Source organism: Oreochromis niloticus, linkage group LG5, assembly GCF_001858045.2.
Source record: "Oreochromis niloticus isolate F11D_XX linkage group LG5, O_niloticus_UMD_NMBU, whole genome shotgun sequence".
In the NCBI taxonomy this organism is placed as follows: Eukaryota; Metazoa; Chordata; class Actinopteri; order Cichliformes; family Cichlidae; genus Oreochromis; species Oreochromis niloticus.
In genome coordinates this window covers 17,187,474-17,211,120 of record NC_031970.2, presented here as the reverse complement: position 1 = coordinate 17,211,120, position 23,647 = coordinate 17,187,474, and the positions used below count along the sequence as shown (strand labels likewise).

Here is a 23,647-nt window from a genome sequence, read left to right as displayed (position 1 = left end):
TATTTACTTACGTATGGTTGTAAGGCTGTTAGGAAGAAAGAAGTGCCTGCATGGTAGGAAGCATATCGTACTATGTGCCAACATTGGCAAACAGAAGAGAACATGTGTTATTATAAAATATAGAGCTTTAATTTATTAGTCAGCAACAATGATAAGGAAGAAAAGGTAATAATTTTTTACAAGTCATTACAATAACACCAACTGTGCATACATAACTTTACCTCAAAGTCTGCAAATCATTTGCTTTTCTGATTTTTTTGAGAGCAAAAGAGAATAGGAAGAGAGAGAGAGAGAGAGAGAGAGAGAGAGAGAGAGAGAGAGAGAGAGAGAGAGAATAAAAATCACAATCTTGCCTTCCAGACTTTCCCACCATAAAAAGGTGTGACCACATCCATAACATTTCCATATTCCCACAACAAGAAAGACATTCACTGACATCCACAGCAATGTAGAATTTTAGACAAATACCACATACATACACTGTACATGTCATGCACAATGAAAAGCCACCTTCTAAAGATTTTGGGAAAGGTTTCTCTTCAGGTTTGGTGGCAATCAGCTTTGCTAGTGTTTGTATTTGTGACACCTTGTAGAATTTAATCTTTTTCGTGCTTTTATATGACGTCTGTGGCGGAACCATACTGGCAAACATCGTTGTTGGTAAGTAGTTGATACATTAAGCACATCCCTAATCGGAAACATTACTCTCCAAAGCTCTGAACATCAGCCCAGTTTTTGTAGACCGATTACATTTTTACATATTCACCTAGTGAGAACTGATATTGAGCATAGAAATGTCAGGAATGGATTAAGAGAGCTAAAAAGAAATTGTTAAGCCTACAAACTGAATGCTTTGCCTTATATGAATACACTATGTAAAATGCCACAGATATTGGGGAAGTATTTAATATTTTTGAAATGACCAGTTCAACAACAGAAGGTGCTTTGTTCATTTTATAATCACAAACTGTTACAAACTCACACATAGCTGCCTGCTGGAATATCTTTTCCCAAAGAGAGAAAAGAGAAGGCAATGTTATGTTATCAGCTTTTGTGTCATTAAAAGACTCTTTCCCCCCCAAAAGAAAACAGCTTATCACAAAGATCACGTTAAGGATACGACACTGAGATGTGATATTCACATATAAACAAAACAAACACTTGGCAGCAACGATTTTGGAAGAAGATGAGTAACAGCTCTACTTGAGGCCCAAATGGACCACATCGTGAAAGGAAAGACGTTCTACCTGCCACAGAGGGCTCTTCATTCACATATAACTGTACGACCGTGATGTCACAGCTGCAGTCTCTGGGCATTTCCATTATCCGTGCATGTCCTGTGAAATGCCATTTTCATTGTTTTTTCTGTCAACAGCTTGTACTTTGCAGTAAAAAAACAAAACAAACTGTCCAATATACAGTACATAGATCTGGTGAAGAAGTTCAGAGATTTACGAGACGTTCGCGGACATCCCGACTCCTCTTTCAGCTTAGACACTGAATACTGCCAGCAGTCAAAGGATCCAACATGGTCTCCACTTAGCAGTTTCTGAATACATGTCCATCAGTTCTTGTCCATGTATGGATACTCCCAATGTCTGGGTTTAGTGTCGCTGTTTCTTAAAAACACCAAACATAAAGATATTCTCAACAAAATAACACATCTTAATAAACAATAACACTAATAATAATAATATAATAACCACAATATTTGCACAGATTGATCTATTCACAAAAAACAGGGTTGCTAGATAGGTACAAATAATTACTTTTTACAACCTACAATAAATATTGTGTATTTCCCCCTCCCCCCCATCCCCAGCAGTTACATAGAAACTGTTTGATGCTGTTGCGTTGTGTTTCTGCAGTTTCTGTCTTGTCTTTGATGAGAATTTGAGTTTTCTATCTGACTGGAGTCATTCCCCTAAATGGAGGGTTGCAATGTTTAGGAGGTTGTGTGTAAAGGTAGACAGGGGGTTGTTTGAATACGATGTACATCAAGCTTCTCATGTCTCAGCTGGAGTTGTCTGCTCTTCATGATGCCGGCGGTTACGAGGTTTCTTTTGTTCTTTCAGCTCTTTCAGGCTTTTGCCTTTGTTGTTCCCGAAGCTGCTGTCTCCCAGTTGCCAGTAATCCTGGCAGTACTGGTTGATCAGCCCCATCTCTGGCTGGCTGAGGATAGTTAGCAGGTCCTTATACTGACTGGCACTTGGAGTCCAGGCACTGGACTGAAGCGGAGGAAGAGCCGGGCTGCCTGTCTCCACCAAAATGTTGTTGACTGTGCGACTAGAAAGGACCACCAGTTGCAGTTTCACAAGAGTGTGCTTGAAGTTTTTCTCTGTGGACGTACACTGGTAGATGCCGCCGTCAGAGGACTGTAGAGAGCGGATCAGAAGTCCTTGATCTGTTTTCAGCATGCGACCCTCTGAGCGAATCTGGGACAAACAGAAGGCCAGTAAAGATTTTAAGTTAAAAAAAAAATAAACAAAGATTATAGAAGGTTTAATATAAGAGCTATACTCACCTCTTTCCTGCGGTCACTGTTTTCCTTCTGCACATGCCACTTGAGAGACATATGAGGAGACCTGGCCTGGCACTCCAAGAATGTAGTGCTTCCCTCCACCCCGTACTGAACTGTCTCCAGAGGGTTCTTATTGGCTACAAAACAACACATGATGTACAGTTGCAATTTTATTTGTGAGATAGCTCTGGAGTGAAAAAATGCTGGTGTATTCTATAGTCTTAGTACAACGCGACACTCACTGCTATAACCTCTGCACTGGCGGATAGGATTTCCATACTTCACATCTTGCCGACGACTCCGCCTAGAGGGGTCAAATCAAAAGCCACAGATATAAAATTTAACTGAAACACACTTGAAAAATAAGACATCTGCATAAATACTCCAACTGCAGAGATGGGAAGTAATGAAGTGCAAATACTTTGTTGCTGCACTTCGTCTGCTGCATTTATATATTCCCTGTCTACACAATCCTGACCCTCACCTCTTCTGTGAGGCAGAATATCTGGAGCAGGATTTGCCATCCCAGGCACAGTACGGGTCCCTGGCGAGACAGCAGTCAGCGCAGACCTCCCCGTACACATCGCATCGATGGAGAGCCAAGTGGGTCACACCCAGGACTGATCCGACATACAACTGTTGCTGTTAAAAGAAAAATAAATACAAATTAGAAATTAAAACAGCAACATACTTTAGAGCAAAGGCCATTTATTTTACAATTCTGGACATCTCTAATGCTTCAAGGAAGAATTATAGATTTATATTTAAAGAATGAATAATTGATTGAAGCTACTTGCGTTGAGTTTCTTCATCATCCTCAAACTGACATAAGAAGGCTCCGGGTTAGGCTATACTCTAAGCTACCCTCGAGTCCTGTGTCTGTTTTCAGTATAAGCTGCACCAAATTACACAAAATGTATAGTTGGATATCAGGTCTTGGTTGTGTACTACAATGTTTTGTATTTAATCATGCATTTTTTTCTTAGATTGAATTTGATGACTGTGTTCCTGTCTGATTGCTGTTAGCTGAACTATTTGGTCTGAATCAAATTACACTAACTTACCCTTTTTGATGAAATCTTCATAGTAGTGATTGGAGTGGGAACCTGAAGTGACATAATTAAAAGAATGTGAACGCTGGATTTGTTATTTTGTATCACAGATTACAAACATGGCATATATAAATGTAGAGTAGGGCAAAAAGATTAGTAGCAAAGTGACTAAGGCTGCAAGACTGACCTTGAACACCTCCACTTCCTCTAACACCAGCTCCTCGGTCTGCAAGTCATCTCTTGGCAGGACAATCACTTTCTGGACTGTGCCTCGATCTGAAAGAGTGGGAAGAAGTAACTTTGGCTGAGCTCTGTTGATTTATTTGGCTATTAATACCTTGACCTTGGTTTCTTCATTGTTATTCTAAAATATGTGCAACAGAGAACTGGTTTTTGGAAACCCACACTATGACTCATTAATGTTTAAGAGACAGATTGTTTCAACATGTGCGTGCAAACCTCCCAGATAAAGCCAAGGCCACAGAACTTAACAGTGCACAATGATATGAGTGTAAGATTACTGTGCAATCATCAGACAATGCCCAGTTTTGTTCTTAAAACACTTACCTGTGCCCAAGAATAGCACCTCGTAGCTCCCATCAGCAGCTGTCACTTGATCGACGGCAATTGTGGTGAACTCGTAGTCCACGTTGGTTCTGACCACCAGGGGGCGCTTGTGCACTGGGTATACAGCGTTGTACATAGTGGGGTGGTTTCTCATGAAGTTGATAACCTCATCTGGGTAATCCTTTGTGGATTTCAGGTTGGGGGTAAAAGTGCCTCCAGGACACTAGTAAGAAAACAAAAAATTTCTGTTGAGCAATTTACTTGTTTATCTTATTCATGGTTCTAGTAACATATATATTATATGTTTTAACTCACAGTGCCAGGTCGAGGGTAGGGTATTTTCCCAGTGTATGGCACCCATTGATAGTTAGGGCCTTCCTTATGGGCAAATGGCCCATTAAAGACCATCCGGATGTCAGCCATAGAGTACACACACACTGCCGAGCCTTTAAACACAGATCTGGAGGAGGGCAGGAGGAAAAGAAGAAAAAAAGGTGAACACATAAAGACAGCAGCTCGAGAATTCAGATTTTCTCACTCCCTGGGATAATTAGTGCGATAGCTCTCCGTGGCTGCTAGAATCTACTTCCTTCCCACGTACTCACATACTTACAGGAACACACTGAAACATTATGACGCACAAACACACACTCAAACTGACTCAAGTAGAGTCAAGCTGTCTGACACACTGACATACAAACACCCACATACTGCAGAGAATCGCCAGAGTACAGGCTCTCGCCGCTGTGTGGTGGGTGTACTATGTTTGTAACTTCTGTCATGGGCCCCTGTCATTAGCACCACATGTGTTTTTATCAGCTGGGTTTAAACATGCCTGATGCCTAAAGAGAAGATGGAAACAATAACAGTATTTGTTTCTCAAATACATTAATCAGGACATGTTTATTATGACTCTGCGCGCACCTCCTCCTGCTTTGTGTGCCGTCAGAATCTCAGTTTACACGTCTGGTTGGTTGACTTGAATTTTAATGCTGTGTGCTGAATGACAACCTGCTATCAAACCTGACCTCTGAGGAACTTATAGGCTCAGTCAGCCTCCCAGAGGAATGCTACTCCCTCTGGGCTCCACATTCACTTTCTGTCTCGTCTTTGCATCCTGAATGTGACGGCCCACACAAATGCAACGCCGCATTTCAACATCAGACAGAGCAGACAACCTTCGGGCTCAGCGAAAAGGAATAAAAACCACAGGAGGGAACCAAAACACACTTTCTATCCAAAACTGCATCAAAGTTAGAGAGTTTGAAAAAGCCATCACACGCTTACCCTGAAACTGAGAAGACGCCATAGATGACAGGATTCTTTGTGTCTTGAGTTGGCTGGATATACACGTCTCCTACGAGATAATGAAAAGATTTATAGCAATTAGTCAGAGTCATAAACCATAACAGGCAGTGCATGACGAAGTACTTGGATCCCTAAGTCGATTGCAACAGTTAAATGATATCGCATTAGTAGACATTCTGCAGGTTTGCTGGCAAAAATACATGAAAAGTAGACAGAACCACTATGCACAAAATGGCCATGTAATGAGTGCAAATGCACAATTTTACTCCTGTGATACTCCTCCCTACTCTGACCTGTTTAAATCTGAAAAAAATAAAACTGTTAAAATGAACCTAACTAACCCAAAGTAATGATACTTGTGACACTGAGACTGTTTCTTCCTTCGTTGTGAGCTCATCATGAATTGCGGTTATGAGAGTCTCAATGAAATCCTGAATCTAAACTCTTCCAAAGCTGAAACTACAGTTCCTGAGCCTCAGCAGGGAATATATGTGAAATAGAGATCTCGGGTGAAACATGGCTTTAATAGGAGCCATATGGATCCAGTGACTGTGGGACTGAGGCGGTTTTGAGCCCTACATATCCTCTGATGGTTTCATTAGAGAAAAGTGCAAGGAAAAACAATAAGAAGGAAAACTGAAATAAATTTAATGCAGACAGGTAGAGCAGGAAAACACCCAGTTCCATTTCATGGTTTTTCATCAATGGAAAAGAAGAAACAAGTTCTCAAATCACTTGTTTGAAAAGGCCTTGGACAAAAAAATACCCTATAGTCAAAAGTCTTTAGAAAATACCAATTTCAGTGAATAGCCATGAAATCCTAGCCTTTCTTTTTATAACCCATAGTTATCTGAAAAGCTGAAAACAAGCAACAATAAGAGTGTGGATCCGCCTGCTCAGATTTCTCGCTCAAATATCAACTGACTGAAAGTAAGAAGCAGCATTTTAAAGAGCGAAAAGAAAGTTATGCATGTGGAACTGAAGGTGAAATGTAATAACACACGCTTTAATCTCTGTACCCTCAACTTTACTCAGCGTGCATTGGATAAACAAGAAGAAGCTTAAATCCACATGGCTTGCATAAAAACATCATTCCTGACTCTGCAGAGCTCCTTAATAAACAAACTCCCTTTTGATCAGGAGTTTAAAATCTTTTCAAACATAAAAAAAAATCTCCTTACATGCCAAGGTATGAAAATGACAGGTAATGGCTCCCCACTTAAGCAAAAAATTAACTTTTGGCAAACACTGCAGAAATTCATAACCCGTCCGACGCCAGTTTGACAGACCTCCTGGCTATAGAACGAGTGCAGTAAAAAAGAGAAAAGTCATAAATCGGCGACGAACTGGAACAAGTTGCATAATTCAAACTTTTGTTTCTGATGTGTCAGATCAGACAGAGTCTCTGAGGCGCTCTCAGCATCACATTAGCAGAGAAACATCTTTAATTGCTGTAAGCGCAGAAAGAACACAAAGGGCTGGGCTAAATAAGGTGCTGTGCAGTAAAAATAAAAGTGCAGGTGAATTATGCACTCAGTAAACAGTCACTGTGGGGAAGAAAGACTGTCAAATAAAGACAGATTGTATATTATTATCTCCCTAATACCCACTCTGAAAGATGTGCACCTAAAATGTGTTCTTAGAATGTCCAGTCGAAATGATTGCTGGGGAAATTTAAAAACAACCACCCTCCCCCTCCTCCAAAAAAATACATGAAGAGTGAGGTTGTTTTATGGAGTTCAGTCACTAAAAAAAAATAGATTTAACTGAAGAAAACAAAAAAGAATATTTCTCTCCATAATTACATTTTGGAAAAAGGCAATAAAACCTTATAGGTCACAAATTAATTCTCCTTTTTGTCTGGCAGACATTTTTCATCACTCATGTCTATGTGCCTCTTTCTCTCTGCTTTTATATTCCTCTTCTCCCTCCTCTCGGCAAAACACTGAAAGCTTTCTCTTCTGTTAGCCTCACCATCTGAATCTACTCCACTCTCTCCCCCGAGTCCTCATACAACCACTCCGATGCCTCTGCTGGGCTCCATCAGGACCAGCAGGACTGGAGACAGAATACATTTTTACCAGACTGTCTGTGGTTGTGGGAAGAGCGACCACAGAGCTGTGGGATGTTACATTGCACCTCAGGACTCAGAATGACCTCATCACGAGTGCTCATCTGCACCGAGGCTACAACTGACATGCCGTACAGTGGATGGACCGCTAAAAGTACAGCAACACTGACAAAAGAGTGCTTTTCTGTCACAGACACTGAGTGCTCTTAACACACAACTAACATCTGCAAAGCCTCATCACCGCACAAGATAGGCCTACTATAGATTCAGCTCATACCTGCACCGTCGCTGGATGAAATGTTTAATACTACTGTCAAAATTTACCGTGGACCGGCTTAGATGTTGAACTCAGGCAAAGTACAAATATAATCAGTTCAAACGGTGTACAAAGCCGGGTTTTGAAAGACTCAGGCATGAAGAAGGGTGTTTTGTTGGTGGTGCTTTATGTTGCTGAACGCAAGCCTGCAGACTTTACACATCAAGGCCATTATCTGAGTTGTAATTGGTTACAGAAAATGCACCCTCTGGTGCTTAAAGTTTGAAGCCAATGCTACGTTCCAAAAACTGGCGTTCCTGAAAGGGAAGCTAAAACAGATAATCAATCCCTATAGACCCCCATGTCAAATTGCACAACTCTAAGACATAAATAAACACATCTACTGCTAAATGTTTTGGCATTTTCCCTTATCACAACTGCAGGGAAAGCTGTATAATTGAGTTAAGGCTTAAAATTCTAAGTGTTGTTTTGCCTTGTTCAGCACTGTACTAAAAGACACTTTAAAGAGTTGGTTATTCAGGGTTTTCTGTAAATTCATTTTAAGTACTGTATCAGGTAATAATAGTAATAATAATCTTACTATAATGATCATAATGTATGAGCATATCTCATTAATCGATTTCCATGAAACTTTATAAACTATCTAGGGTACCAGGGTTATCAACATCTGTCTAGGTATTTAGGACACAGCAGTCCTTACAAATTATATACATTATGTGTAGTAGCTAATCCTAAAACGCATGGCACATTACATGCACATTATGTGTATGTGTACATTTTGCTTAACTTTTTAGTGCAGTGGCACTTTGCGGGTCACTGGGATGTGTTGCGATGCATATCTGTAAATAAGTGTTCCACAAACATGATGTTAATAGTGCCTGTAATTTATAATATGTAGCTCACAAAGAAGAAGAACAATAAATATATGTCCTTATTGTCCATTTTTTTTCCATGTTTATGAACAGGAATTTTTGTCATCTCTTGATAAATTATAAATTAACATACATGTCTGTGTTTTCATACATAAGCTAAGCGAACAGCAGGCCTGGCAAAAACAGTCTGTAGTTTGTACCTACTTAGTAATAATATTGGATAGGTGCAAACTTGGACTATCAGAACTTCCTGTTTCACTGGGGGCACTCACAAGGCAATTCAGACTGTATGCACACATGGCATAAAGGCGATTATAGAATTTGTTTTTGCACTGTAGTGAAATATGTTTTTCATTACTGTGAAAATAAGTTCCCAGCAAGCAGAAGCTAGTCAATGTAGTAAAATAAAATGTAAGTGCTGCTCATTCCACCTGTCATTACAATGTTAAGGATACTACAAATCCCTCCTTAATCCCGTCAGTCATGTGAGGCTGTGATGATCCACAATGTGCTGGACTGATTTCTGCTGCTCATTACTTTGATTACTCTGTATGTGTGTCTATATGGTTCCTTTTTCTAAAAACAAGGCTGTGAGACACTGATGGTGCTTGAAAGCAGGCCGATTACATTCTGACATTATGGACATTACCTTTTTAGGATGACACCTACTTTACAAGAGGTTCAAAGGAATATACATGTCAAGATTAACATGTATGAGTCAGTGATACCTTAATCTAAAGCTGCAGCTTCACGGGGATTCTTCCTGCTATTGCAGCACGTAAGAAGAGATGTGCTAAATGCTGTTGGATGTGTGTCGCCTGGGCTACAGTACAGTAAGCTGCTGGCCCACACGCACCGCACCAAATGCCGAGTACATGTGGATTAACATCATGGAGAAAGTATGCAAAGCAAATGTGAAGAGAACTCTACAAATGATGAAGTTGTTGATACGGAATCTGTCAACAACAAGTCCATCTGCAGGGCCTTGTTTTGAATAGTCGCGGTTACGCAGCCATTTAAGAATTCTCACTTTCCATCTGCCAGGTTTTCTGTGAGGTCAGCGATGCATTCATTATGTGCTTTACATTAACTCCTACCAAATGCACTATACGGTCCCTGACTTGTGTTAACTGAGCTGTAAAATGCAACATGCAACACGTTTTGAAAGAAAATGGTTCATTTCTCTTTTAAATATGCAAACTTAAATTTTAGGTTTAGAGTGACTACCGGTGATGCGATGCGGTAAATTCAGAGATGAAAGGGAGCATTATAGAAGCTCTAAAAGGGTCAGGGATGCTGGGAAATAATTCAACTTACTTAGTTCATCAAAGTGTGTCTCAATGCCATCAGCTCCGGGCACTGAGCAGATGAGACGAGCCTTTAGAAATGTGCTCCACTTGTTCACCAGACAGCAGTGTCCACCGTCATCGTTCTGAAAAGCAGAGACACACAGGAGTCATTCTCACACTGTCCAAAAATTACTCAACGGGATGAGCTTGAGCAATATCTGACCAACAGCTGTTTGGAACAACTGGTCTGTATAAATAAAGACTTTATGTTTTAGCTTGGCCAGTCTTCACAAGGCGGTCAGAAAACCTTTGCTACTGAGGTAAAGAACTGGGATGATACATGAAATCAGCGCATTTCACAGTCAGAATGATTTGTGGGTTAGAAGAATAAAATTTAATGTTAGTTTTTATCTACTGACAGTTACAAGGAAAAAAAAAGGTTTCCAAGTTTCTTGTGAGCTTTTAAATATTAAATTAATATTGTCCAGAAACTTGACTTTAATCTTTTTGGAGGATATATACTTTATTTAACCTTTAAAATATTCAAGACTGTTAACACACAAGATGTGAGAAAAACACAGCAACTTTTTAGAGAAAAAATAACCAACCACTGTGAGACTGTAAGGATGCTGAAAGTAGCATTTAGCTCTAAGCCTCCTAGAACAGCTAGACTGTCTTGTTTTTTCATCTCTTTTGAATTACACACTTAAGGGATGCAGCTTGCAAACACAGAACCCTTCAGAGAGGCATTTTTCTGAAGTCTACGTGCAGATGCTTTGAAAGTTTTGAACACAGCTCAATTGTTTGTGTGTCTACAACACTACAATGCTAATTAAACACAGGCTTTGCAAAGATGTCTCTGTATGCCTACAGACGTGGATTAAAGTCAACCCTGCTCTTCAAACCTTTCACCCTGAGGAAAAGAAATAAAGGATCTCAAACTTAGCCTTTGAGGCAAATGACAAATACTTTGCTAAGCATCACTCTGTTGTACATAGTAATTATTAGTCAGAAAACAGTTTCTGATGATCATGGGGGACTTCCTTTATGGGCCTCAAACTGCCAGCAGAGGATAACTAACCATTACGGAGACACATAAACATTAAATTTGATGACTGGTGTGATAACTCACCAGGCAGATCCGCCCTATCCTGGACTGCGTCATGGGACTCTGGCCCATCTCAGATGCTTTCTCGCGGAAGAAGAAGTAGAGTTTATCGTCATTCTTTTCAGCACTGTCTGGAATGAGGTGTGCATGAACAAATGTGGGATCTGTAGACAAAAAAGGAAAGAAAATGTTCAATGGGAGTCTTGGAAAATACATTACGTGTGCAGACAACATATTTAAAACCTCTTTACAGCCACAAAAGTGTTTTTCAAAATGTCCTAATGTCACACTGAAAGTAGCCTCCCATTAAACATTTTGTGAAATCACGTGCGGATTTTAGAGTTGTGGCCAAACGTGCCGTGTGAGGTCACAGTGACCTTTGACCACCAAATCAAATCAGTTGTTCCTTCGGTCCTCGTGAACCTTTGTGCCAAATGTCAAAAAGCTTCCTAATAGCATTCAAGAGAAAAGAAGAGGGACATCCTGAACACACACAAAATTGCCTCTGACCATGGCTGTATGTTGACTTTGTATTCTTTAGTTTACACATGGGTACCTGACCATTGTTTTAAGATAAACAAGGAAAACTGTCAATTATCAAGAAAAAGAAAAATACTCGAGATCTTGAAAATCTTGTTTCATTTAGCATCTTAACCCTTTGAAATAAAATGCTTTTATTTATTTATTTTTATTAATACTGTTATGGGCAAAATAACAGCAGCCTAAAGACTAAACAGCACTTTGACACTCTAAACTTGCCCCTTTATTTCTTCCTAGTGACAATGCTCAATATGGCATCACAGTGTGCTCCCGCTGGCTGATTCACTGGGTCAACACTGGACACGCAACACAGAGTGCCCCTCCCCACTGTGACAGACCAGGGTCCCAAATGAGGACAAACCAAACCAAGCGGAGGGGGGATAACCAGGAACCATGTAATGGGGAGGGGGATATCTGTGACATCTCACATGGCTGATTAGCAGGACTCAGGTGTCCCGATTCAGTGAACCACTGCCAGGGGATTGTTGTCAGGGCAACAGGGTCAGAGGAAAATCTGGGAGCCTGCAGGATTCGGGGGGGTGGGGGGGATGCTGTGACTGATTTGGCCATATCAAATGAAAGCTCTCGAACAGCATTTATGTCACTGAGCCAATCACAGTTCATTCACAAAGCAAAGGCTACTCTGAGTCATTATTGACTTGCGCTAATTTTCTCCTGCAACTACACTATTGACCCTGTTGTCAGACTCCGCAGGCATGCAGTGAACAGTTAGTGTAGTGAATGGCATGCTTTGAGTCAATTGATCACTGAGTCAACTGAAACTGACTGGAAAGCAAACTTTCTGAAAAGACATATAGGATTTGACTATCTGCAGGATGGTATTTAACCCCAAGGCTTAACTTGGTAACCTAAAACATTACAGTAATGATCTTAAGAAACTGAGGAGTAAATAAAAACTGGTCTACAGCAAAATGAGTCAAGGAAGTAAATCCTGGATGCAGAACAAGCTGTGAGTTGAGACATTACCATTCAACCATCTGGAGTTGTACTGATCAGTCCTCATGGCTGTCTGCTTCCCCAGTGTACGGAAGATCGCCGAGTCTGTTCCCATGAAATCAATGTACACTCCTGCATACAGCTCTCCATCTGTCAATCACAGATGAAATGCCAAGGTGAAGGCATGATGGATGAAAACATTTTCATGTTATACAGAACATGCTATCTACCATGCCAGAACTTCATTAAAAAGTGACGCCATCCCTCTAGATTTCACCAGCATCTGACTGATAGCACGCACGGCAGCTGTGGCCATTCAAAGGCAGGAATTTTAACTCAGGACAGTGCCAAATTAAAACACGTTCAGTCTGATTAAACTCAGCTCACAGGTGTCTGTGTCACGCTTCAGACAAAAATGCTATTCTCATAATTACTGTACTCGTGCTTATTGGGCTAATCAGTGTAATTTGATAGAACAGCTGCAATTACAAAGTCAGCTTCACATCAGACAGATTCATGGCGTATAGGTTAGAGATCAAGGAAAGCCAGTCAGGTTTGACATGTTTGGCGTAAACAGAAACTTTCTGTGCAGCACCTAGAAAAAAAAAAGCAGAAACTCGGAGCATTTGCTTTCTATACTGTGAACCTTATGAGGAGCGAAGTGGAGGCATAGCTTGTGAAACAGTAGTGTAAAAAAAATCCTAAATCTTGCACCAGGGAAATTCCACCTTCCTGTTGTGTCAGTGCGGTATGCCTCTGCCCTGCCAACTATGTGAGACGACATTTAGATGATTTTTTTGGTGTTACAGTTTTGCTTGGGTCAGCTGTAACTGAGCTGACATGGCACAGCAAAAGAGAGAGAGACGCTCTCCGCCTTAGTCCTTCACGCATACGTATGCACGCTTGAGCACATGCACACACACAGGGCAGGAGGTCACTGACCTGGAGCCATGTCTAACCACCTGTAAGCAGCTGATAACAAAAGACCACCCAGTGACATGAGAGCGCACACGTCCATCTGACCAGCTAAATGACCACACTGACGTATCTGCAGACCTGCTTAGACTTGAAACAGCTGACTGACTAATGACTGAGATGGTTATCAGTAAATTAATTTACTTGTGTACATGTGATCATTTATCGACTTTCAGTGTTTAGTTTTGAAATACTGGTTAACTTCAACACAATTTAAAGAAAAAAATCCGAAAGCTCTCTTTATTTGCCCTTTTTTTTAAATGAACAATTAACTAATTAAAAGAAGAGTTTATCATCATGCACAACCGTCAAAAGTCTCCTTTAAATTCAGTAACACAGCGCTGCAGTGTCAAAGTGATCACCAGCAGTCCCATTCAGCAATACAAACCAAACACAAACTGCAGATCTTTTATGTCTTTCACGCCTGCACACGTCGTTGGAAGGAAAAACAAAAGCTGATACTTACTGATCAAAGCCGAGACGCTGTTCAGCTTAGGGTCAAAGGGACATTTTCCTTTCCCAGAATCCACTTTACCAGGTTCAAGGCGGAAAATGTATTCCTGTAATGGTAAAAGGTGAAGAAAAACATTAACCACATGGTAACAGATTTATTATGTTTAAGGAACTTTGAGTGCGTGTGTGTGTTGAGGGGGGGGGGGGGGGGGGGGGGGGCAGTTTGGCTATATCATTTACTTTGGAAGACTTAGAAGTTGAAAAAAAAGGCAAAGGCATCATCAAACTAATGTGATCAGTTGGTTAAGTTGGTAATAATGATTAAGTGTGAGTGGTGACCCTATAGGCAGCTTAAATGGCTCTGCTAATGGGAACAAATAGTGCACAAAAGCGGTTATCAGTCGATGGCGAGGTGGAGGAAAACGCTGACAGCAGTTCAAAACTCATCCACCATGCTTCTCATGTTAGTGGCTCAAACAAGAATTCATTATTCCACAGTGCAAGAGGACATGTTGTAACATCTGTGTCAACACTGGGTACGTGTCTACATGGAGGTTATTCAGGCACTTCAAAGCTCACTGATGATGTCTGACAGGTAGGAAATATGTAAGGAAAAAAAAGATGTGAAGCTGTGTTTGTAACCTGAGCTTGGATATTGTTCTTTAGTAACAAGATACAGTATGACTCATAAATATGTGTGTGGTGATGAAAACGCTACCATTTGTGTAAATCAACGAAGATGACAACCGTGGTTTGGGTCAACGATTTTGTGCATTTGTCTGAAAACTTTAGTGAAAAATGAGCATTTTTTTCCCGCATGTTTTGTTTGTGTACATTTGCTGCTTAATACTGCAGATAAAGGTCTGAAAAAAAATACTAGTCATTAACAGGATGCAGAACGTTTTTGTTCTCACAGTTCAGTTTTGAAAGCAGAGTTGATTGGAGGCTCAGTAGTTCAGCAAGCTGCCTCGATAACCCAAGATATTTAAAAGAAGAAATCTCTTTGTAGTTATGCTTTCCCCGTATTATTTCCCCCAACTGTAATAAAAAAGTACTCCAGGTGGGCATAAAACTCTACAAAACTTTCAGCCCACCTTCGCCTCCAAAGGCTGTGATGTAGCGCTGTAGTCTGCTGCTCGACTTGTTCTCCCTCCAGATTGGGATGCCTGTTGGTAGTGGAACCCCTAAAAACAGAGACATGGCACAATGGCCATCTCATTACCGATGTACAACATCCCAGATTAAAGTCAACTGATGCCGACCATGACATAAAAAGAAGAGTAAATATGTCAGAGCAAAAAGGATTGGACAAAAGAAGTCGAATGAAAGAAAAGTAGCTCTTAAAGATGGAAATACAAATGTGAGTGGGTCAAAGTGGAGGTCAAAGGTGATCGAAGAGAGCCTGATGAGTGGCAGTGATCATTTGATACCCATGTGCGATTAGACTCAGAGACATGCAAACGCAGCTGTAAAGCATGCAGGTTATACAGAACACATTAAATAGCAAACAACATATACACTGAATATAATCACATCAACATATGAGAAAATATGTGTACGCATGTCCACGGTATAACTGTTATTAGCAACCAAACTAAATGTTCAGGGTTTTTTACACTTTTTGATGTGGAGCTCGTCAGGCTGCAGAGAAAGCTGTGAAGCAGCCTCAAAAAGTCACAAATGCTGATGCAGTTAAAGGAAAACGTTTGCAGTTACGAAACAAAGTTTGGGCATGAACTGGGGATTAAAAAAGGTGTGAAGCCCTTTGTATAAGACGGGGAAGAATTTCTGAACAACTGGTTTTTGTTTACATCTACTGTTACTGAGAAAAATCTTTACAGTGTGAAGTAACATAGCGTTTGGGCCTTAGGGGAGAAACTGAATGACAACAGACAGACTGACCTTTACATTGAAATCTGAAACCCTCCATTTGAACAGTGAGACTAAACAGGCAGAGCGGTGAATGCAAGTGTGTCGACTATAACTGGGTAGACAGCTGCCGCAGCTCTGCGTGGCCATCGAGTGAGGGAGGGATGGAGGAAGGGACAGAGGGAGGGGTGAGCTACAAGGCTGATGATGGATGAGAGGCTCCATCAGTAATGATTGCCTTTCAGAGGTTTTCAGCAAGACAGCAAGACAGGCCACAGGGCCGCTGTGTATAAAGAGGTGAGGGTGGGGATGGAGGACCACAAGCAGAGGTATTTTCTATAGATATAGTGTCATCATGATATTCACAATGGCAAGAGAAGCTTATAGCCTCAATGGCCCCTACGCAGCAGCACTTAGCTGCCTTACTAACTTCAAGTTTGTAATATTAATGGTGATCTGAAGAGGACTAACCATGAGCTTTTTTCTTTGAGTCCTCCAGACCGTGAAAGAGTGCAAATCGATGAAAACTAATACGCAGAAAATGATGGAAGAGAAGCAAAGACCATGAAACTAAAGCGCGAGAGCAGGAGGAGCGTCTCTGACCTGAGACTGATCGACTGATATGGTTCTTTAAGAGCGAGAGAGTAGAGGTCAAAATGTCTCCATGGATGCCTGGCTGTGTCTTTGGTTACCTGTGACCTGCGTCCTCGGTCGACATAGGTGCAGATGGGGTTGTAGGCGCCTGTCCCACACACATACAGGTGGGTCCGGTTCCAGGGCTCAATCAGACGGATGAAGTTACCACATTCCCCCTGAGACACAGCAAAACAAAACACAGACAGCACGAGATAATGAAAATGCAGTAGATAAAGGGAGATGCTTAATATATAGTGCCCTATTGGTGGTTAATAACTCCTCTGTCTGCCTTCAAAACATCACATCTATCACTTCCTCTGCTGGCTGGCTTTTGTTTGGCAGCGCTGTTCCGCTCTCTGTGTCAGGCTGGCTCTAGCTTCCAATCGGACCACACTCTCACAGGGAAAATGTTTCCAAACACCATTTAAGTGTGTGGCTGAAACCAAGGAAAGCAGCGCCTCTGAGATGTTAAGTGTGGTTGCTTCAGGGATTGAGGTTAAACCCAATTCAGTGTTCTGTCAAATTTGACAAATGGGAAAGATTTTGGTTAGAGCAAATAAGAGTGCTTGAATGAAAAAATGGGAATAAATGAAAAGGTTTTGAAATCCAATTAACTTTTCTTGTTTTTTTAGACAAACCATAAAGCCAAAAATGTGAAAAGCTCAACACTGATGGGCCTGAATTTAGAATTTTAATTTCTTAGTGGCGAAATTCAAGCAATGCCAATGTTTTCCTTTTTTGGACTAAAGACAAAGAGGTGCTCTCAGTGAGCACAGCTCTGTGCTTTCTAGGTTTTTTTCCAATCTGTTTGCCTGACCAGCTGTCTGCCTTCCTGGTCACAATCCACCAAATCAAAATTCGAACTACAGAAATGTTCAAGCCGATAAGCTCTGTTCAGATTTGTCTGTCATGTTTTCTGCTAGTGACAGCTGGTGAAAAAGAAAGGATGAACCAAGTAGATAAAAAAGATTGTATGCAGGATGGGGGATGAGCCATTTTGGCAGATTTTAACAGCATGACAGATGCACAAGTCAGAGGTTTCAGAGGATGTGTTTTTGTGCGCGTGTGTGTTTACGCATGTGGGCCTGTGTGTATCATTCAGGGCACAGTTGTGCTCCCCCACAGAGAGCACAGTGGGGCTGATTGCCTTTGACCTCCTGCCTGAACCAACATCCCCTCTGAATTGCTTCTGAATTGTCATCATTTGTCATTCACTAAAGAGCGGCCAAGACTGCTGCGATGTCTTGCAGTAGCCGGTCTTATCTCTTATTCTCTTATTCTACTGATGAAATTTCGAACCCATCCCCTCACACACATACACAGACGCTGATACAGGCGCATATGAACATACGTAGGCCAATGTAGCCAGAGGCGCTGGGAGGCGTGGGTCACCAGACGTGCATAAATGAACATTCTAGTAGGATAAACAGCTGCCTGAGCTTTATACCAGCAGGAAGAGAAGGATTATTATCCACAGCCTCATCAAACTGTTGGTGCACACTGACTGTGCCGTCTCTCACCCCTAGCATGGATAAAACAAGTGCATATGTGTGTGTTTGAGGGTAGGAGGAGGAGCAACGTGTGAACGAAATCAAAGGAGAGGAATCTGGTTTTTAAATGAATTTCAATGATGAGTTTCCATCCCTGCGTTGTGGGGGCTGCACAGGAGGTGCAAGGAGATGTCTGAATGTCTCTGAACCCTTTTAAGACTTCATACGGGTCTGAGGCTTCCAGTGACCGATTCATTTTGGAAGCTTGTCTGAACAACAAAAGGTAAAATGATTACGGTGTGGAAAGAAAGGATAATAATAATAATAATAATTTGGCATTTCTAGACTGGTGCATTGAAGGATGGCTATTTTTTTGCAAGATTCAAGTTCCTGCTTCAGCTAAATTGGTGGCATCTGTATGCAATTAGCTATCAGGGATTCAGAGGCAGTAAATAAGAGCTTCATAACTAGTCACACATTTGGAGGAGCTTGAAAATGTCCTCTGTTAACCCCAGTCCAACATTAAAATCGGGAGCATCACCAAAAAAGACAGGATTAAAACACACTGTTAAATTTGAACAGGGGTAACCCTGGAAACAAAGTGTGATACCCGTACAGCTATCTTTATAAACTGAGTGTAGGATCTGAATTTCTTTTAGTTTTAGACACTTTTTAAATTTCAGGTTGAAGTCCAGCTGAAATCTGAGTGCTACTGAATAACCACATTAAATGCATTATAAGGATAATTGTAGCATGGTGTCTCCAGAAGCTATCACTTATACTACGCTAGTGTGCCTTCCGCGCTAATGATTGATTTGAAAACTTGCAACAACCAAAAATTAAGTATTTAGATGAAAATCAATTAACAATAGTAAGTTTTTATAAATGAAACCAGAAAATGTTTGGGATTTTTGATTCGTCAGAATTGCTTTTTCTTTTAAATACTTACATTGATGTCTTTCCCTGACAAAACACATTCAGTCTTCCTTTGGGGGGCAACAGGCCAGTGGATCTGACAGTGAAAAATACACAAGCTGGTTAGCTGTAAACCCATGCCGAGCTTGGGCAGTTCAGTGTTTATGTAGAAACTTTCTTACTATGAGAGGCTCCTTGTTGATGTCATGTAGATCCAGAGAGAGTATATAATCTTTGCTGCCCACATACATGCGGTCATGGTCCTCGTCCATGCGAAGGATCCGATAGTCGGTTGAATTCAGCAAAAAGGAGAAGTGGTGAGCAGTGCCGGTAGACTTCAGCTCTATAAAGGGGCAAAAAAAGTGCAAAAATAAATGTTTTTGTTCATACTGAACCTGCAATTACTGTAGTAGAAAAACACACAATAAAACTGGAAAACCCAAACCACAGACATAGTCTCAGGAATTGTGTGTAGGCTGCCTTTTTCTGGCACACATACACACAAACACACAAAGTATGCTATTGTTAAAGACATGGCAACATACTAATGATGCCAAGCCTACCATCAAACTATCCTAGATTAATTTACAGATTATGTTTTTACCCCCCAATTACATCCTGCCATAATGGGGTTATGGTCAGACTAAATATGGGTATGGCGGGCTTGACTAAAGCAAGCAGACAAAAAATAACTCACGGGAATCCTAAATGAATGGCAACAGAGACGCAAAAGATCAGTCACAAGTTATGGGAACAGTAAGAAGTCAAATACCACGCTGTTTATTACAACAGGCCACATGGTTGATAATATTCAGGGCCATGGAGTCTGAACCTCAGTTCTAACAAGCTGTGAAGGGGATGATAGACTTTGTAACAATCTCCCCTGGTGAATTAGCCACGAATGAACCGATGTGCTCCCTGGGAAGCAAAACACCGCAGCATACTTTCCTCCATATCGCTGTTAAATCTATTTTGAAATGAAACTGATGGCTCACACACTGCACGGGGAGGCTCAGTGGTGTGAAAATGTGAGTTTCAGTGCTGCTGTACAAAAAGCAGATTTCTCCCCCGGTCCTCTTATTATCTTTGGAGCACCTCTGATAAGTGTATCTGTTTCTCTTGTCTTTCAGACTTTGCTTGGGAAAGCTGAGATTGCATTTGTGCCGTTCTGTTTGTAGAGAAAGCCCAAGGATCCCATGGAAGGCCTGTTCAGGTTCCACTTTAATGGGACCGTACAAATGCTCTTATGCTCTGTGTAGCCAAATCTAAGAGTCACTGGAGATGAAAAAGACTCCATATGGCAGCTATAACGACTTTCCTTAACCCGACCGAGGAAGAAAGTCTTACTTAGGGAAATAAAAGACAGCATGAAGTTCTCCACCTGCACGGGACATGTGGAAATACTGACATGAATCCTCTCCTAGAGAGCTTCTTCGCTGTTGGTTTGCTGAGCTCCTTCAGAAACTGTGAAATGCTGCAGTCACGGTGCAGCATCATGGTACGCAGGTAGTAAACAGAAACAGACGTGCCTGTCACCCGTGTAATTCTCATAAGATGCCTCCAAACACATTAAACAGTTTAATAGTAACCCCGATATGCAATTTCGCCATGCTGTGGTGAAATTACACGTCAGGGATTTTATTTTTAAGTCTATTCTGTTCCCCGAATCCTGAAAAAGCATTAAATCAGAAATAAGAAGAATATTTTCTGAGGTTTGATTTTTTCAGTGTATTTGAGGGTTTCCAGGAAACACTGCCATGTGTAATCCAGGATTACTGTATTCATGCAAAAGTCGCACTCACAAACACATAGATAGCATCCTAAGACAGTCAAGCACCAGACTTGTTCTATAAACATCTTCCATCCTCGTCTGCTAGTCAACTAAACACAGCCTGTTATCTGCTGTGGCAAGCCCAGCAGTCAAACGATACTGGAACTTCAGCCGTGACCCCACATTTATCACCTCTGCACTCAGATCTACACGCACGGGCATCAGAAAGGGAGAGGACCGGCTGCAATAAATCAGACAGTTAGGTCACTGCAAACTAGACTAGACGGGCAGACAGACAGACAACCTACTACATTACAAGTAAACATTCGACTAAACATATCACCTGTTAATAGCAACCAGCTTCAAGTATCTGACAGCCTGTCATCTTTCTCTCTTGTGAATCTCCCATCCAGGATCACTGGATCGATGTGTTTCACCCCAAAGCAAATCAAATTTCATCCTGTCAGAAGTGACCTAATTAATCCAGATGTGGGGAAAATGACCAGTCAATTGTATACTAAAAAAGCTGCACTGGGAAAACTGAACAGGTATTAATATGGGAACCATGATTTAACAGATATTAACTGACGTACCTGTCCAAGATTATATGTCATTCACACATCACCAGCATGAATTTCCCAACATCTACAGCACATCAGACTCATTCCATGTGCTGTGGATGTTTGTCTACATAAGAACTACAGCTCCTTCAGATTGAAATGGTGGATGAAATCACTTCTTTTGTAATAATAAACTCTTGGAAATTAGATATAAGATATCTATATTGCATGAAGTTAAAACTCGCAGGCCTAAAACACTCTTAAATTACAGTATTCTCTTTTTTAAATTCTGGCATATCTCAGTTATTGTGCTAAACTATGGGGTAAAGTATATGACATCAATTTAAAACCCTTAACAACAATTAGGACAGCACACAAGGTGGGTTCAAGATATCACACAATCTGAACTCCGTTAGTAAAACTCCATGATCTGTTTGACTTGAAAATATGAGAATTATGTTCAAAGCAATACGTGATTACCTTTTGTGATAATGGCCAGTTCAGTAGATCAGTTTAACGTCGTCATGTTTATTTTGTTTCTCTCTTTTGAGCTTGTGAATGAACTCAGCTCAACTCAAAATACGATGCCTGTCAGATTTCTAAATCATACTGGCTCCTCTCATCCTGACATTTTAGTCGGTGCAAATGACGTGGCAAGCTTTCACAAAGAAGAAACATTACATCCCTGCAAGGTGAGACACGCTAAAACACATTTACCTTGAAATAATGCCTGAGGTGTGGTGAGATTAGTGGTGAAGTATGGTAACAGTCCACCTCGAACCACACATACACTCTATTGTCAGCACAAATTCATCTTCTCAAAAAGCATTCCTGTGTGTTAAGGAGCTCAGACTAAATGGTCCTTTGAAGCAAAGAAAAACGCTCCAAAAAACAACCAAAAACAGACATTTAACATGGACTTAAATGGCTGAATTTACCACCAGCTGGTACATTCAGCAATGATAGGGCACAAGTGCAATGATAGTGCACCAGGTCCTGCGGTTTTTTAAAAGACCACAGAACCTCGTGTATATCACCCAACTTCCCAGCAAGGTCTTTGTAATCACTACCAGACAGTCAGGCAGGCAGAACAACATTGTCTTTTTCTTTCTCTATGACCTTTCTCTAATTGTCTTCAGTTTGTTGAACAAAACTCAATTGACTCTGCAGAAATGCGAATAACACAGGCTAGTCAACCTTTAGTTAGTCACCTACTGATGTGATCCCTCTGCTCTGCTCTGAAGCTAAGGTATATAGGCTTTTATATACTTTATATTTTTATAGGCCAGGATTTGTACCATGGTGTGTTGTTCCTGGATCAACCCTCAAAAGGACATAAATGACCCCTGTTTTGTATCTATAAAGAGATAATGCAACACGTACCACACAGACACCACTACTGCTTCTTTAATGCCTCTTTCAGCTTAAGCCCCTTCCTCACAATCAATCTGCACTTAGTACGAGGTAGCAGGCAACAGAAAATCCCGCATACCTGCCCAGGCATTCCCGGCATGTGGTCTAAATTTCCAAATTTACTTATGTTCACATTCTCCAAAAGTAAAGGTGTGGTTCTACCTTGTTGCAGCTTGTCTGCAGCCAAGCATGCAAGGATGTGTCCCTAAAAGTAACTTTATATATAAGACTGTCTGTAAAACTTCCTTGACTAGCGCTGTAATTAATCCCCTATAAACAGCTGAACTTGCTTTGCTGTAACCATATCGACAATCCAAGTTGTGCAAGGCTACGCTCTTTCACTTTTATCTGTTTAGAGTCCCAATAGGATGATCAGCTTCATTGGTAAGCATTTGTTAAGTGTGGTGATAGTAATTAAGCATAATGACTGCAAGCAAGGAAACTAGCTAGTCTGTGACCGTCAAATGTTCCACTAGAATTAGTGTGGTGTGGTTGTAAATCTCAACCATGTCTTAAATTTTGTTAAGACATGACCTTTGAACATTGGATGCAACTTTTTTTTGTTTAAGCCAACTTTTTTTTGCAACCTTTTTATATTTGTGTAAATTTAGCACAAGCCAATCACATACTATGAAGTCATACCGACCTTTGACCACCAAATTATGATTTCTTCATCTTTGAGTCCAAGTGGATGTTTATGCTAAATCTGAGGAAATTCCCATAAGGCATCCAAGAGCTACCACATTTAGGAGAAGATGACAACACGATGTACCACTAAATGTCCACATATACTCACTTCACCTTATCGCCGTATAAACAAAAAGTGGTTTTAAAAGGAGGAATACACTGTACATAGCCACTACTCGACATCAAATTATAGCAAACAACTTCCAGGAAAACAAAAAAATTCTGTGTTGCTGTTTGAGCACAAATTAAACAAACAACGACAGCATGTTTATTTGTGAGCTTATAGCCACATTATAAACATACTGGAATTCAGGCC

General features: G+C 40.9%; 1 protein-coding gene across 1 annotated transcript in view; it reads right to left on the bottom strand.

Moving 5' to 3' along the window:
* Positions 1–107: 107 nt before the first annotated feature.
* sema3fa (sema domain, immunoglobulin domain (Ig), short basic domain, secreted, (semaphorin) 3Fa) overlaps positions 108–23,647 on the bottom strand; it is a 46,383-nt gene continuing 22,843 nt past the window's right edge. Inside the window, exons 3-19 of the mRNA XM_005453518.4 lie at positions 19,083–19,243; positions 18,935–18,997; positions 16,552–16,671; positions 15,085–15,174; positions 14,004–14,097; positions 12,593–12,712; positions 11,090–11,229; positions 9,986–10,100; positions 5,428–5,497; positions 4,456–4,600; positions 4,141–4,363; positions 3,761–3,849; positions 3,586–3,627; positions 3,006–3,163; positions 2,764–2,825; positions 2,525–2,658; positions 108–2,435 (exon numbers count right to left, since the gene is read on the bottom strand). Coding sequence (XP_005453575.1) covers positions 2,007–2,435; positions 2,525–2,658; positions 2,764–2,825; positions 3,006–3,163; positions 3,586–3,627; positions 3,761–3,849; positions 4,141–4,363; positions 4,456–4,600; positions 5,428–5,497; positions 9,986–10,100; positions 11,090–11,229; positions 12,593–12,712; positions 14,004–14,097; positions 15,085–15,174; positions 16,552–16,671; positions 18,935–18,997; positions 19,083–19,243 — 2,255 coding nt within the window. The 3' untranslated portion in view covers positions 108–2,006. The remainder of the gene's footprint in view (positions 2,436–2,524; positions 2,659–2,763; positions 2,826–3,005; positions 3,164–3,585; positions 3,628–3,760; positions 3,850–4,140; positions 4,364–4,455; positions 4,601–5,427; positions 5,498–9,985; positions 10,101–11,089; positions 11,230–12,592; positions 12,713–14,003; positions 14,098–15,084; positions 15,175–16,551; positions 16,672–18,934; positions 18,998–19,082; positions 19,244–23,647) is intronic.